General features: G+C 45.8%; 1 protein-coding gene across 7 annotated transcripts in view; it reads right to left on the minus strand.

Moving 5' to 3' along the window:
* Window positions 1-2,173: 2,173 nt before the first annotated feature.
* Window positions 2,174-16,488, minus strand: part of Ttc17 (tetratricopeptide repeat domain 17) — a 110,645-nt gene continuing 96,330 nt past the window's right edge. For 2 of the 7 annotated variants that reach the window (XM_063283679.1, XM_063283678.1), the window contains 2 exons: window positions 6,818-6,937; window positions 2,174-5,472 (listed from right to left, as the gene is read on the minus strand). In XM_063283679.1, coding sequence (XP_063139749.1) covers window positions 4,930-5,472; window positions 6,818-6,937 — 663 coding nt within the window. In that variant the 3' untranslated portion in view covers window positions 2,174-4,929. Of the gene's footprint in view, window positions 5,473-6,817; window positions 6,938-9,172; window positions 10,336-16,488 lie in introns of those variants that run through there. The other 5 variants (XR_005501867.2, XR_005501866.2, XM_017591720.3 and 2 more) reach the window with 4 other exon arrangements.

Here is a 16,488-nt window from a genome sequence, read left to right on the forward strand (position 1 = left end):
GGGTCGAACTGGGACTCCATGGCATACAGCTCTCTCCAGATTGCAGAGAATGGATTGTGGGACTCAAAATGCCTACAATCACATAATATTAATTCCTTATCCTAAATTATATATATGACCTAGAAGGATCATACAAAAAAAATGGTGAGGTGAGCCAATTTAGATGAGTGTTACAGGCAAAGGGAACAAGGGTGCCTGATGCAGAGGCATGAGTGGGTGTTTTACTACTGTCAGGTTGGTGCTTTTGGTGGGGTGAGGGAGAGTAAGGGGACAAGGGAAGCAAGGCACTTTAGGTAGATTCTTTTCTTTTGGGGATTATTTTCAACAAACAGAAGAGCTCATACCTAATGAACGTGAAACGGACCAATGTGAAACATAAGGGTGCTGAAACTGTTCAAGTGGCTAAGAGATTATACCCTACAAAATGAGATTATATACTATAATCTGGTGGACACAGTCCAGAGAACTAGCTAAAAATCTTTCCAGTGCAAAAAGTGACATGAAATAAAAACCAGACTGGTTAAAATGGTAGACTTAATACAGCCGAAGAGAGTTAGTAAATTGGAAAATGGAATGGAGGAAATCCATCAATTTGAAGACCTTCCACAGGAGTTTCTACTGTGGGCTTTTTGGAGCATGCCTCACCTTTTACATTAGAGTTACTGTTTTAAACAGACACACTTTAGAGTCAGGATTAGCAGGAAGGCAAAGAACTTCTAGAACTGGGGAAATCCTGGTAGCAGAGTGAACATCCGTGCTAACAGGAAGACCTAATATACTGACAGCTTAATGTGTAGCTAACTTTATTCCAGGGGCTTACCTTAGTCAGAAACCGAACATGGTCGGAGATGGGTGGCCATCATCTTTTCCAATCCTCTGCTGTTCTTGTCGATTTAGCCTCCCCTACCTTTCTAGTTCCTGTTCCCTTGTGTTTCTTCTTCCTGATGGCACTATAGTTTTCTGTAGTATTTACTGGTCAGCTTGTTTAACACTAGTTCCACAGTTTTGAGCAATGACTTAGTTCTGGGCCTGTTTGTTGTTTAAAGATGATACAGATATTGATTAGACACAGGAGTTAAGCACCTGGCAGGAGACAAGGGGATCAGCTCATTTCAGTGCTGTGTGAGGAGTGTTATGACATGATGGCCTTTAGTGAAGAGAGCTCCAGAAAACCAGTAGAACTAAGGGCACAAAAGAGAAGACTGTGAGAACTGGCAACCTGGGTAATGAAAAAAAGCTGGCCTCAGAGAGGGATGTTTACACACTGTAATTCTATTTCTGGGACACTACAGAAATGGCACAACCATAGGGACAAAGAGGAGGCCAGCGGTTGCCAAGGGTTAAAGGCAGAGGTGGTTTGCCCACAAAGAGTATCAGTGGGAGAGTCTTTTGTGGTTGGTAGGAAATTTAATGTTACTAATTTGTAGTGCAAGGGATCAAGCCTAGGGTCTCATGCATGTGAGGCAAGGGCTCTGCCATTGAGACACACTCTCCCAGCCCACAATGGAAGTTTTATATTCTGGCTGCTTTGGTGGCTGCAGGACTCTACAGTTCCCTGTGGGAACTCATCGAATTATACACCAGGTCAACTTCATCGTAAGCTTCAAAGGCCAACAAGCAGCTTTTGAAAATTTCTGGAAAACTGACAAAGTGCGGTGAGGTAGGGAGGCAGGATGTCACTTAAACACATACTGCAGGATCCTTCTGAGCAGAGCCTTACTTTATCCAGACACAAATGAGCAGAACTCCAAACACTTATGAAAACTACAACTTGCTGGACTGTGCCTGGCCTGTGTGAGCCAGTGTTTGGGATGGCCTGACAACGTTCTGGAAAACTGCAGAATGTTGCCCTTGGTAAGGCCACACCCCAGAGGCGACTGGTTTTGTGAGATGTTTATTAAGGGGGTGTGAAGCTTAGTGCTCCCTGAGGAGTCAGGAGTCATGGCTCTAGCTTTGACAAGGCTTCCTTTTCCAGAAAGTTCAGTCACACAGTGAGTTTTGCTGCTGCTGCAGCTTCCAGTCAAATGTTTTAAGCTCTAAGTTTGTCTGCCAGTGATGGATGGTGTTATTTCTCACCTTGATGTTATAGGATAACCCAGGAATTACACAACCAGAGGAAGAGTTGTCAGAGAGCCTAGATTAGTCTACATTTGAAGAAAAACTACACGTGGAGTGATTTTGCTCATAAACAATTTTTATTTTTGTTCTCAGGATGTGCCCTTAAAGAATCCAAAATGTTGGAGTTTTTGATTCTCCAGGGACCACAGGTAAGGGCACCCAACCTTGGCTCCTGGCTCTGTTCTGAGGAGCTGGGTGTCAGCCTCAGAGAGAGGGCTGACAGTCACGCCTAGTCCAAGACATGAAACACAGCGAACAAGGAATTAGTAATACAGACTCGGTCTGTAGAGGGCTTCAAATACACATATTCTATATATATAAACCTGTTATATAGGACTTGAATGTATTGGTTTCCTTGTGATCGGCAATTAAAATACAAATGATAAAGATGTTGCACACGGCTGACTCCCCTGCTCAGCCCCCCTCCCGCCCCAACATAAATAACTTACAAAGGTCAGGTGACCCTAAGAGTTTCTGCTGTTGTAAATATTTTGTTTGTAAAGTTGTTTCCCCTTCCTCCCCTGCAAACTATCTCTGAGAGCTTGTAACATAGCAGCGTGGAATGGATGAGACTGGGTCAGAGAGGAGAGCTGGTGGGGACATGGAGAATCCCTGCTTCTCACTGACTGGCCCCAGGTGGCATTGCAATTCCAGGGACAACAGAGGCTACACAGGAAGCAGAGAATGGGCAGTGTGGCTCTGGCCTCCCCAGGGAAAAGGCTGGACCACAGAGGAGCCTTGAAGGCATGGAGGTTTGGAAGACGGAGCGGAGCTCCGAGTTGTCCTGGCTCAGTATTTACAGTGTCTGGGGAACCCTGCTTCTGGAGATGAGGAAGAACTTAGAAGCCCTGGCAGCTGAGCTCTGCTACACTTTACTTGGCAATTCACACACATCATCCATGCGGATACCAGCAGTGATGGGGCTCTGTTCACGAGGGCTGGGAGAGCTGAGGGACAGGAAGGAGTGCTCTAGGGAGAGCGCCGGCCCTTCTTCAGCATGAGGTGGCACTGGATTGTCTGGATTCGATTCTTGGCAGGTACAAACTCTGGTTGCAGCTTCAGCGTTGACTCGTACCACACCAGGGCCTTCTCAAATTCTTCCTGTGAGGGATAAGGAGCAGATGTGAGGGATGACACTACCTGACTAAACATGGCTGTGACCAGAGACAATCATGTGACCACCATAACTTGGAGATGAATTTAAGTCTGTGGAGAACTGAGGTGTGGGGGGACACAATGGCTTCATCCCCGAGGCAGAACCACAAAGCAAGCCGTGGCTGAGCCCACAGACAAAGTAGAAAGCAGAAAACTGGCCTCTATTGGCTTGGAATAAGCAGTGGTCATCTTAATATCCACCCTCACCTAGCCCTGAGGTGTGCCTGGCACGGAGCTGGCACCTTATGACACTCTTTCCACAGGCTCCCAAGCCTCTGGCCAGAGGCCTGGCAATCTCATTGTATATCTTCTTTGATTCTCTCCCATGCCCAGCAAGACGGAGTTGAGCATGGGCGTCTGTTACCACTTGTGTGAGTTCAGGATTTTTATTTCTCCAGATATTTAAAAACACTTAGAAATGAGCACTGTAAATTTTAACTCAGACTAATTCTACGCAGAAGAGCACAGGACAGCTTCAGCGGCCATCCCACCTAGTGAGACAGACGTGCTCACTCAGCAGCAAACGTCACAGTTCCTGGGGATAAGGACAGCCTTCAGTTTTAAGAAACAGGGAAGGCTGCAACTCAGCAATGCCAGCCTGGCAGGACCAATGTCTCAGAAGTCAGGGACGATGAACACAGAGCCCACAGCCCAGAGCTGTTCATTCCATTAACTGTTAGGAGAGCAGCCTGGGAGCTGCCCCCACACCCACCCCTATGCCAGCAGATGGCTTGGTTCACATGTTATGTATGGCTATGCCAGGTTTGGTAGGGACCTCTGGGGTTTGGAGTTTTTAAAATCAAGGCTGGGGGTACAGAGCTCAATGGTAAACCACTTGCTTATCAAGTAAAGGGGCCTGAGATACACACACATACACATGCGCGCGCACACACACACACAAACACACTCACACACATACACACACACAAACACATACACACACATATACACACACACATACACACAGACACACACACGAACACACACACACAAACACACACATACACACACATACACACACAAACACACACACATACACACAAACACACACACAAACACACAAACACACACACATACACACCACACACACATACACACATACACACACAAACACACTCACACACATACACACACGCAAACACATACACACACAAACACATGCATACACACATACACATGTACACACAAACACTCACACACATACACACACACAAACACATACACACACAAACACATGCATACACACACATACACACCACACATACACACACACATACACACACAAACACACTCACACACACATACACACAAACACACACACATACACACCACACACACATACACACACATACACACTCTTACACACACTCTCACACAAACACACTCACATACTCACACACACAGACACACACACACACTCACACAAATACACACTCACACTCACAAACACACACACAAACACACTCACACACACACTCACACACATACACACATGGTGAAAAACTATAGAGTTGTAAATGCTGGGATTGTATCACATGTTACTTAAGGAAACATTTGGCATCCATGGGGCCAAATATGCAATTAGGAGCACTGGCTTCTCTTCCAGAGGACCTGGGTCCATTTCTTAGCACCCATTTGGTAGCTCACAACCATCTGCTACTTTAGTTCCCAGGAATCTGACGTCCTCTTCTGATCTCCAAGTACACTTGGCAAGCATGTGGTACACATACATACATGCGTGCAGACAAAATAGTCATACATAAATAATTTAAATAAAGTTGCAGAAAAATCAAACCAAACCAAACCAAACCAAACCAATAACAACCACAACAATACCACCACTACCACCATCACCACCACCACTACCACCCCGCCCCCCAGCATCACCATTACCACCACCACCCAATCCCTCAAATCCTGGTGGATAAAGTTTCTATCGGTGTAGAATTGTTTTGGAGATAACACTTCTGGGAAGCTGGAGGAGAGTGACATATTCAAAGTGAGCTGTGAGGTCAAGCTCTGCATTAGGACCAAGCTGGCTCCGCCCAGTCTCACCATTGCCACATAGACATTGCCCAGAGTGAAGTGGTTCACAGCGAAGTGTGGCGCGATCTCCACGGCCATGGTGGCCACGACGACAGCATCATTCCAGAGCTTGGCATTGTGTAGGATGTTGGCCAGGCTGATGAGGGGCACATCCTGGGGAGGAGGAAGAGAGAGAGGGGGGAATGAGCTTCACTTCTGACTTTGCCAGTCATAAAGAACCCTGTGGTGGGTCCTGGGAGATGACCGTGTTAGGTGGAAGTGTACAGGGCCAGGCTGCTGTTTGCTCCCAGTCAATGGGTAGGCATAAAATAACTTGCACCAGAAGAAAATTCAACAAACCCCGCCATTGGCAAAGCCTTGTATGAAAAGCATTCCCTTCTTTTTGGTAGTGGTACTGGATTCAACCCAGGGCTTTGCATGTATTAGGACAAGGCTTTTCTACTGAGCGACAACCCCAGCTTCTGATGCTGAATAGACACCACAGCCACTGTCTGAGTCAGGCCTTGACAAGAGAGCATGCTCCACTGTGAGTTTTGGGTGTGCTAGACAAATGTCCTTGTACTGAACCATAGCCCCAGCTTCTGTGCAAGGACTGGTGTGTCACCTACAGCAGCTGGCAGGCTTGTGCCCACAGGCTAGCCAGCCACCTGTTTCTGTGGAGCCTGGAGGGATCTTTCTTCCTACCTGTTGTGATAGTCTTCACACCACATGCAAGACCAGCAGGCGAGCACAGGCTCTCTGGCCTACACAGCCAGAATGCCTTCCCGCCAACCTTGTCTGCTCCCTCAGGGTGAAGCACAGGCTGAACAACTGGCAACACTAATTCCCACAGAGCTTCCCCCTTTAAACATGTTATCTGAGCATGGCTGCCACACCCTGTGCTGGGTTCTATGGGAGTCATGGACAAAGGACAAAAAGGGGCCCAGCTCTGTCCTCACTGGGCAGTGGCAGAGTGCATGTCCTTAGCTGAGAGCAGTGTTCACATCTGGGCCTAGGTCAGAGCACCAGTACAGAGCTGCCCTCAGTGAAGCGGCTCTCTTCTGACATCCTGTGCACTGGCTGACAAGCAGATAAGGCTGGGTCTGTACAATGTAGGGCATCTAGATTAATGCGGAACTCAGTATGCATCTGATAATAAACTGCAGGCTCTCAGCCGCCGTTAACGGTGGGTGCTATGGAAAGATCCAAGGTTGGCAGGCTGTGTGTGTAGGAGGAATATATACAAAGGGATAGGAAATGAAGCACTTAGGGGCTGGCCAAACCCACAGTGGATGAGCTAACCCCAGAATGACTCCCAAGCAGGCATCCTGCTCAACCGGAGGACTCCTTGTACGTGGGCTGGCTCTCAGTACAGGTGTGAAGTAGGGACAGTCATAGGTCACCACCTCTCCTCAGTCACCTCAGGATGCCAATTCCACACTGGGTGAGCATGAGGAAGCCTAACTGCAACAGCATCAGCCCTGGGACATGGAGAGGGAGCTCCTTCACCCCCACTCACCTTCATCTGGTGGGGAGCATAGTGGAGGGCCTGGCGCAGGCAGTCGATGGCTTTTTTCCCCTGACCTTTCACTCTCCAGTAGAGGGCTGCCATGCTGGAAAGGACCCATGATGTCTGATTCTGCAAAGCAAGGACAGGCTAAGGCCAGGGTCTTCTCACCCACACCCCCATGTGCCTTGTCCGAGGCCACCAAAGTGCACAGCAGAGAGGCTCTTGTGTCCCTGCTTTGCTCTAATTAACATCTGTGAACTGAGAAACATACACCTGAGTGTATCACGTGGGTGAAATGGTGCTTAACTGGGATCTTAGTCTGTCATTCTTGACTCTCAGTGGCACTAAGAATCCATGTCTACTCTTTAATCCTTATCTTTCCTTAAAGATTCAAAGTTCTGCTCTTCTTAAACATCTTTTTAGAATAAAAAGATTAAATTAATAAATGACGTGGTGCACGCGTGCCATGGCCTAAGAATGGAGGAGGCTGGAAGACAACTTCAGAAGCTGCTTCTCTCCTGTTATCCCCGGAACGTGGGGATGGACTCTGAGGCCAGGCTGATGTGGTGGTATCCACCATCTGACCAGTCCGAAAGTCCTGCCAACCATTCCAAAGCTCTGTCGGCATTTTCATGTTGTCAGCATTGATTCTAGGTCAGGCTGACAGGCTAATGGTGTGTGTGTCTTCTAATTCACAAACATGGCGGATGTAAATATATAAATATTTGTGAATGTAGGTTGAAGCCAGGAACACTGTTACTATGTAAGTCCTTTAAAGTGCCTTTCAGCTTTTATTGTTTTCTGATCACAGATTCTGCTTTCTTTGTTGTTATATCAAATGCTTTGAACATATGGAAGTGCAACTTATCTTTAGCGACCTTACATGCAGTCACCTGATAAAAATGCTCCTAAAAATCTGACTGCAGATTTTCTGACTATTGCAGAGAAAGCAGCATCCTCCCTGAGTAACATTTCTTCTTGCCATACATTTCTTTTTTTGGATTCACCTCTTTGCTTGTTTCCAGCACGAGACATACTCTCCACAGGCTCAGGTGCTGGATCCTGGTCCCCAGTCTGTGGTGGTGTGGCAAGGTGGCCAGGCCTTGCTGGAGAAAGCACGTCACAGGGGTGGGTGTAGAGCTCAGTCTTGCCTCACTTCCAGTTTGCGGTCTTTCTTGCTGTGTGTGGATGGAGACGTGATCTCTCAGCTTCCTTCTCCAGCAGCCTTCTGCCATGCCTCCTGGAACCATGAGCCACGTGAACTCTTCCCTCTGTAAGGCACGCCTGGTCCTGGTGTTCAACCACAGCCATGGAGAGGTATAAACACACGCAGAGCTGAGAAGTGCAGAGTCTGTGTATCCCCCGAAGTGAGAGCCTTGCTTTCGTCTTTTCCTCCTTACGAGTTAGCTCAGAAGCCATGCTCTGCAGGTGGCGCGGTCCCTGGCTGCTCATTCTGCATTACTCCAGACACGGACGGGACTGCATTGCTGCTCATTCTACATTACTCCAGACAGGGATGGGACTGCATTGCTGCTCATTCTGCATTAGTTCACACGTGGATGGGACTGCATTGCTGCTCATTCTGCATTACTCCAGACACGGACGGGACTGCATTGCTGCTCATTTTGCATTAGTTCACATGTGGACAGGGACACGTTTGGCAGTCTAACTTTCAGAACCTTCTTCGGTTTGGAAACTTTGGACATTCCTAATGTTCTACTGCTTTCTTTCTTGGATAACCCACATTGGTCAATATAAATCTGAAATAGCATTACTGGACCCAGCCTTTCAATAGTTTGCTTATGATACCTTTATGCCTATAAAATTAAGTCTGTAACTTAAAATTTATATATAACTCACTATGTACATCTCTAAGTGTCTAGTTTTGTTTTTAGGACACTTTTGTCCTAAAGAGGTAACTAGAAATTGTTCCTCTTCTCTGACTCCAAAGTCTGTTGGGATTGAAGTATTTACCAAAACTTTGGTAGAATTCCTCATTTCCTTTAGGCAAGTTCTCTCACAGAACCTGAAACTGGGATAGCATTCAATCAGCTCAGCGATCCTGCCTCTGTCCCCACAGCACAACAGGTGTGCATGGCCCCATCTGTTTTGTTATGTGGGTGCTGGGGATTTAAACTCAGGTCCTCACGCTTGTGCCACAATGCTCTTACCACTGAGTCACCTCCCCAGCCCCACGTGTATTTAAACCACCACCACCACCACCACCACACCACCACCACCACCCACCACCACCACCACCACCACCACCCACCACCACCACCCACCACCACCACCACCACCACCACCACCACCACCACCACCACCACCACCACCATCACCACCACCATCACCACTACTTCTTGAATGTAACAGAGCTGCAGTTTTCTCTTTCCACCTGATATTTGTTATTTATAATTTTTTAAAACCAACTTTGCTATAAGTTTTTCTGTTTAAAAACCCCAAGTTCTAGAGCGTTGATTGTACTTTTTTGTTTTCTATTTCATTGAGTACCGTACCTAATAACAGAACTTACAGAACTAAGACATAAACAAACTCATAATTACAACTGGATATTTACTATGCCTCTCAGTAATTCATGGAAGCAGGCAAACAGCAAAGACAGAGAAAGCATGAGCAATAGTATCAATCAATGTACATTAATGCTTCTAGATTGTTTTACCTAACAGCGGATGCTGTTTCCTTCTAGTGTATGAAATATTTACTGAACCCACCTTCTAGGACAGAAAACAACCTGAGCAAGTTAAGCATGTTTGTTACTGTCATAAATACGCAGCACATGCACGGAGACTGGAAAACACCTCGCTTCTTGGCAACCAGGTAACATCTTTAAATCAGAGGAAGCTACAAATCACTCTAAACAACCACATGAAAGGTTGATAAATGAACTTTGCCTTAAGTTTTGAGAGAATATTTAGATTTAGAAAAAAAAAAGGCTCAAACCCACGCTACAAACTTCCAGTTTAATTTAACTTAAGTAGAAGAAATTGTAGAAGGTAGATGGTTGTGGTGGTTTGAAAGAAAATGGCCCCCATAGGCCATGGCACTATTAAGAGCTGTGGCCTTGTTGGAGGAAGTGAGCCACTGTGGGGGTTGGCTTTGAGGTCTCCTATGCTCAAGCTAGGCGGGACACAGTGTCCTTCTGCTGCTTTTGGATCAAGATATAGAACTCTCCGATCCTTCTCCAGCACTACGTCTGTCTGCATGCAGCCATGCTTCCTTCTAGGACAATGAACTAAGTAAGCCATCTTCAATTAAATGTTTGTCTACTAAGAGTTGCCGTGATCATGGTGTCTCTTCAGAGCAATTCAACCCAAACTAAGGCACTGGTCATGGAAGCAGGGAGCTGGAGAGATGGCTCAACAGGTAAGGGTGCTGACTGTGTAATTGTGAGGATTAGAGTTAAGACCCAAGCACCTTTCTATACCTGTAACCCTAGCTCTGAAGGGTCAGGTGGAGATGGGAGGGTCAGGTGGAGACGGGGTCACTGGAGCTTGTTCTTGTACAGACTGCGCAAAAAAAAAAAAAAAAAAAAAAAGTGAGCTCCAGGAGGGTCGCTGAATAGAATAGGTGGAGTATGACAGAAGAGGATACCTGATGTCCTCATCAGACTCTGTATGCACACATAGATGTATGCACCTGTGCACATATGTGCAAACATACTGATACGAAGTATTAATAGTAGGATTGAGAGTGGGTAGACATCACTACAGATCCTACTGATATTCAAAAGGTAGTAAACCAATCTCCCTTTTCTCCCCCCTCCTCTTCCTCTTCCTCTTCCTTCTCCTCTTCCTTCTCTTCTTCCTCCTCTTCCTCTTCCTCTTCCTCTTCCTCTTCCTCTTCCTCCTCCTCCTCCTCCTCCTCCTCCTCCTCCTCCTCCTCCTCCTCCTCCTCCTCCTCCTCCTAAGATGGTGTCTTTCTATGTAGCTCAAGTTGGCCTCACACTCAGCCTCCAGAGAGCCCAGTCTTTCTTTCTTTAAACTGTTCGCTTCAGGTTTTTGTCACAGATCCAAACTACAGGATTTCAGTCTTGTCGTTTCTTTTAAAAATCTACAACCACTACTTATAGGTTATGTCTGAATTTGTAACTTTATCATCTTACTTCTTAGCAAATCTAGTGTCTTGGGATAACGTACTGGTGGCTATTACATAGAGTTCCTTTGGGGCAGGACTCTTGGAATATGAACTTTTCTTAGCTTTTTATCTTTAACTGTCTTTATCCTTCCCTCACAGAAGGTCATATAATTCTAGGGGGTCTGTGTCCTTTCAAAATAGTCATCTGGCTTTGATGGCCCTATCACACAGGCTGTCATTTCAGCCACTACCCCTCTGTAGGTGATCTGTCCTTTCCTAATCTCCACGATGTCAGAAATCCTTCAGGTTTCCTTCACTGATTTATCTGAAGCACTGATGAGTGACACGCAGTAACTAAGCCCTTGGTAAATACCCACTGAATGAATATATGAACGAATGTCTGCATTGATATTTATTAAGCTGTTCTGTCTCCAGCCTAATTCTATAATCTGCACTGTGGTCCTATGGCTATAAGTCTGAAAATCGCCTTTCTCTGTTGTAAGAAGGCTTCTTGTTATTGTCTGCAAACATCTGCCCTAGTGGGCTGGAGGGCTGGTGAGGAAAGGGAAGTTGTTCTTCCTGTTCTGTGACATCACCCAGACTCATTTCAACAGTAGCAACCATAGCTGGGGGCACTAAGCTCCCCCCCCTCACTGTGCCTCATCAGAGCCAAATTTTGTTAGAGTCCTGCAGAATGCTTCCTGTATATTTGTAAGCTAGCAGAGGCTCCAGTGCTTGCTTTCTGCCACCCCTAGGCTGGGAGGACTCACTACAGCTGTTGCCTGTGGTTTACCTCAGCATTTTCTTTCCCCCTTTCATCCTTCTACAACAATGGAATCTGTTTTCCAAATTAAGTTTGGTTTTCTGAAATGCCTAGTGTCCTCTCTGTCTTCCTGACAGTACCCTGACTGAACAAATGCTTTTAAGGTTACCTGTCATTGTAGTTAGGCAGCTTTATTATACTGTGTTCAGGTGGGACACACGACATTTCCTGTCTACTGCCTGACTTATCTCTTTATCCAAGGTGCTTGCTGTTAAGTCCACTGTGTACTTGGAGGTGCAGTGTTAGCACAGTGGAGAGAGCCAAGCATCACCAGGTCGGCCTGGGCTTCATGGAGAAGGCCAGCAGGTGTTCCAGTACCCAGGAACTCCCTGGGCAGAGGACTGATGTAATTCCTTACATGAAGTTTCTAAGTGACTAATCAGATTCATCTAACCTGTCCACCTATTGCGTGACTCAATTTAAATAATTATTCCATTTACAGCTGGTGTATACATGTGACCCTAGCACTTGGGAAGTGAAGGCAGGGGGTTCAGAAACTCATGGTCATCTTCTAAGTTTGAGGCCACCCTGGGTTACACCAGATCCTCTTTCAAAAATACACCCCTCCACCAAAAGAAAAATCTTTCTTTCTGCCAATTGGGTTTTATTAACCCTTTCTGATTTCACTAGTTTTTTTCCCCCATTGTTGCCATTAAACTGTTTTTTTTTATTATTATTCATTTTTTTTTATTAACTTGAGTATTTCTTATATACATTTCGAGTGTTATTCCCTTTCCCGGTATCCGGGCAAACATCCCCCTCCCCCCTCCCCTTCCTTATGGGTGTTCCCCTCCCGACCCTCCCCCCATTGCCACCCTCCCCCCACCAGTCTAGTTCACTGTTTTTTAAAACTTTATCATGTTTAAATTCCCTTAAAATGTATTATAATGAATATTTAGAAAGTGTAAACACGGGCCAGCAAAATGGCTCAGCAGGTAATGGTGCCAAGATTGAACACCTGAGTTTGCTTCTCGGAATCCACATGATAGAAGAAGAAAATCAAGCAGCAAGTTGTGAACTGACCCCTGCATGTGCACACACATGAGGAAATGTAATTAGAACAACTCTAGTGCACACACACAGTAGAAAGCTGTGTGATCTCCATGTGCTCAGCACTGGCTTCTGCACTGAGCAGCCCGTTTTTATCCCATACGCTCTCGTATGTTAAATGGATGCAAACCCCAGGCTTCACAGAATCTCACCAATAAATTTTTCAGGGTACTGCTGAGGTAAAAACTCACATCAAAGCCTATGATTAATACATTATATCTAAAATATTGCAACTTATTCTTTAATACCATCAATTATTCAGTTGACATATTTCCCCCAGTTGGATTATGAAAGTTCTGCTTTGCGTTCACAGTTTGAATAATAGTAATTTAAGTGAGGCTCGCATACTGCAATTGGTTGACACGTCCCTTATGCCTCCTTCGACCTCTGCAGTCTTGCTAGTTTTTTCCTCATCTATTATGTCTGTGAAGAGGCAGGCCTACGTAACATGGAGCAGTCGCTGCATGCTTGCATGCTTCCCAGTGATTCTGTATAACATGCTCTTCCCCAACAATGCCTGTCATTAGCTACTGGGGACCAGACTGGGCTCTGATTTTCTTAGGGAAAAGTAAGGGCAGGACTGTCTTCAGATAGTGATGCAAACTTCCAACAGTCCACACTCACGGTGTCGCTTTTAGTCTATGAAGGCAGCAACCAGTAACTGCCTTACCTCTGTGAGCAGGACAGCCCCAGAAACACAGGGCTCTCATCCTAGCGTTTCAGTTGGAACATTCTATACGTTCCTCATCAGTTATTTATGTCAAAGTACAACCACGGAAGGAAGAATACATGTATGCAATTCTTCTGATTAGTTACATTTCAGTAAACAAGCCGCTCTCATGAACCCTATATGAAAATTATCACAGCAAATTTATTAGTTTAAATACATGCGATAAGGTCCATGCATTGCACGTACTAACCTGTCACCCAGCTTAGCCTGTGCTTAGCCAAAGGGAACTTATTTAAGTCATCTCTGAGTTCTTCTGACATGACCTAATTGTTAATTGTTGTCTTTGTGTGGTTCTTTGTTAGACTTGGTGGGAACTGTTTCTAGGGGCTAGATAGATGCTCTGTGATCCTACATTTGCAGAGGACCTGGGCTCTGTTCCCAGTAGCCACAGGTCAGCTAAGAGGCCCCTGTAACTCCAAGTCAGGGATCCTATGTATTCTCTGGCTTCTCTGGTACCTGCATGCACAGGCTGCACACAGACTCACTCAAGACTCCACACATACACATACAGAAATAAACTTTTTCTAAAGAGCGATTTTTCCTAGGAATCCTGGTTCCTTTCACTGTGACTCGGAGTCAAGATATCACAGCTGAGGCACTGAGGTGCTTCTCAGCACAGGGCCAGGCACTGTGGCAGTCTACCCCAGATGAAGTCAGAATCTTTCCAAATGATGCCATGTATTGGAGACCCTCACAGTTTTGACTCAGGAGGACAGGTGTTCATTTAGCAGCCCTTTTCACACAAAACCTGTTATTGCCAAATGGAAGACCGATCTGTAACAGCATCAGAAGCAGAGGACAGCTCCACACTGACAGTAACTTTTATAGATGGAGAACTCAAAAGCACAGGTGACAAGGGGAAGCTAGGTAACTGAGACTGTTCGTATACGACAAAGGAAACAACCCACTCGGTGAAAGGACACACCACCACCAGGTTGAGTTTTTGGCTGACCCAGACAGCGTGGACTCATCCCTACGAGCCTGCACCTGGGAAATGAGGCCCACAGAGGGAGAACTCCTCTCTCTGTACCAGCTCACAAGGTCAAATGGGACAATGTGACAACCAAGCACATACTGCGGTAGTGATGGCAGCAGCTTGGTGCAAATCAAATCAGGTGGCACAGAAGGGACCTTTGCAGAGACATCTGAATACCATGTGTAAAAAGCTCAGCGAGTCTTGGGGGTCTGATGATGCTTATCGATCTCAAACCCAAAGCGGAGTCTAATTAATGTCATCTGCTGACAGCTGGTGATAATTAATGGCAATGCAAACTCAATAATTCCCCAAGGAGATAATTACAGATGGGTACTTGAAGAATACTAAAAGGTAATGGCTATTTTAAAAGCTGAAGGCAAGAGAACACAGAGATCTTTGCTAGGCTGCCCATGGTCAACAGGAAAGAAGCATGGCTGCTGGTTCTCCAACCCTGTGCTAAGTAAGGTCTTCAGACCAACAGTGTCATCCCGTACCACCCAAGAACAGAGGCAATACAAATCTCAAGCTTGACTGGCGCTTACTGAATATGGGAGAGGGGCACAGGGGCCCTTGAAGTCTGAGTACTAGAGAAAGCCACTTACTCAGAGCAGAGGACTTGAGCCTGTGGTCCTACAATGGAGACAAGGCTGGACTAACTTTTTAGGTCTTCTAATAAACGGTGGTTATAGGCACCAGAGCTTACAGTGAAAATGACCCTGAGTGGTAAACTATCTGGATTGGGTAACTACAACAAACATGGCTACAATTCATGGAAACCCCCAGCCTCTGCAGGTGCACAAGACTATTATAGAAGGATGGATGCTTATGAGAAACTTGAGAGACCTAAGCTACAGTGGATCGTCTGATTCGTTCTGATTAGGTAGAGGATAATCTGCTGTGCAGCTCACTTGGAAGTAAACACCCACTGCTGTGTGGTAGCTCACTGCCCTTCCTGTCCCACACCCTTCTGAGGGAGGCCATGTGTGAATGAGAAACACTGAACTGGGCTGACCGCCGACGCCTAAAGCTATCACCGCAGCTGCCTCTTGCCTGTGCACGCCTGCAGCCGTGGGTAACCTCTGAGGGCGCTGTCTACTCATCTGTACATCCTTATTACGTTGATGCCCAGCACTGACTTTTGTCAGGTGCTCTCTGTTGTTTCTTGAATTTCTGAGCCTCCATCTGCGATCATTTTCCTTTGGCCTGAAAAGACCGTCTAGAGATTTTTAGTTTAAGCCTGTTGGTAACATCTTTCTGTCTTTGGTAGTCGGGAGATCTTTGGTGGCTTATTTAACTATTATTATTATTATTATTATTATTATTATTATTATTATTAGGCATAATTCACATAGATGTAACATTTGACTTTGACAATTACTCAAATACCCAACAGCTGAGAAAGTCCTTCCACGCTCTTTCTGTCTACACCTTCTCCAGGAAGCAGCACAACTTCTATGAGCATAGGTATAAGGAACCTACTCCTAGTTTGTGTCTAGAATCCCATAGATAGGGCTGAACACACATTATGAATTCTCTTCTCTCTCTCTCTCTCTCTCTCTCTCTCTCTCTCTCTCTCTCTCTCTGTATTAGTTCATATCGGTGGTAAATATCTGAGGCGGGGCATACACATGTGCATGAGACCAAGGATAATGATGTCACTTCTCGGGTGCCTGCCTTGTTTACGTAAGCCTGTTTCTCTCTGACACGGAGCTAATCAAGCAGGTTACTGGGCTGGTCTGTGAGCCCTGTGGATCCTGTCTTTATCCCTAGCATTGGAATTATGAGCATGTGCTACCATGTCTGGCTTTTTAAACACAGTTTCTGGGGATTGAACTCATTTCCTTGTATTTTCATTGTGATGACTGATCTTGGTTGTCAACCTGACTGGTTCTAGAATGCAAACTTCTGACCACTCTTGTAAAGAACTTCCTTAATTAGATTATTTGAAGTAGGAAGAACCATGTCGAATGAGGGTAGCACCTTCTGGTGGCCACCCATTTTAAAAA

Source organism: Rattus norvegicus, chromosome 3, assembly GCF_036323735.1.
Source record: "Rattus norvegicus strain BN/NHsdMcwi chromosome 3, GRCr8, whole genome shotgun sequence".
Classification (NCBI taxonomy): domain Eukaryota; kingdom Metazoa; phylum Chordata; class Mammalia; order Rodentia; family Muridae; genus Rattus; species Rattus norvegicus.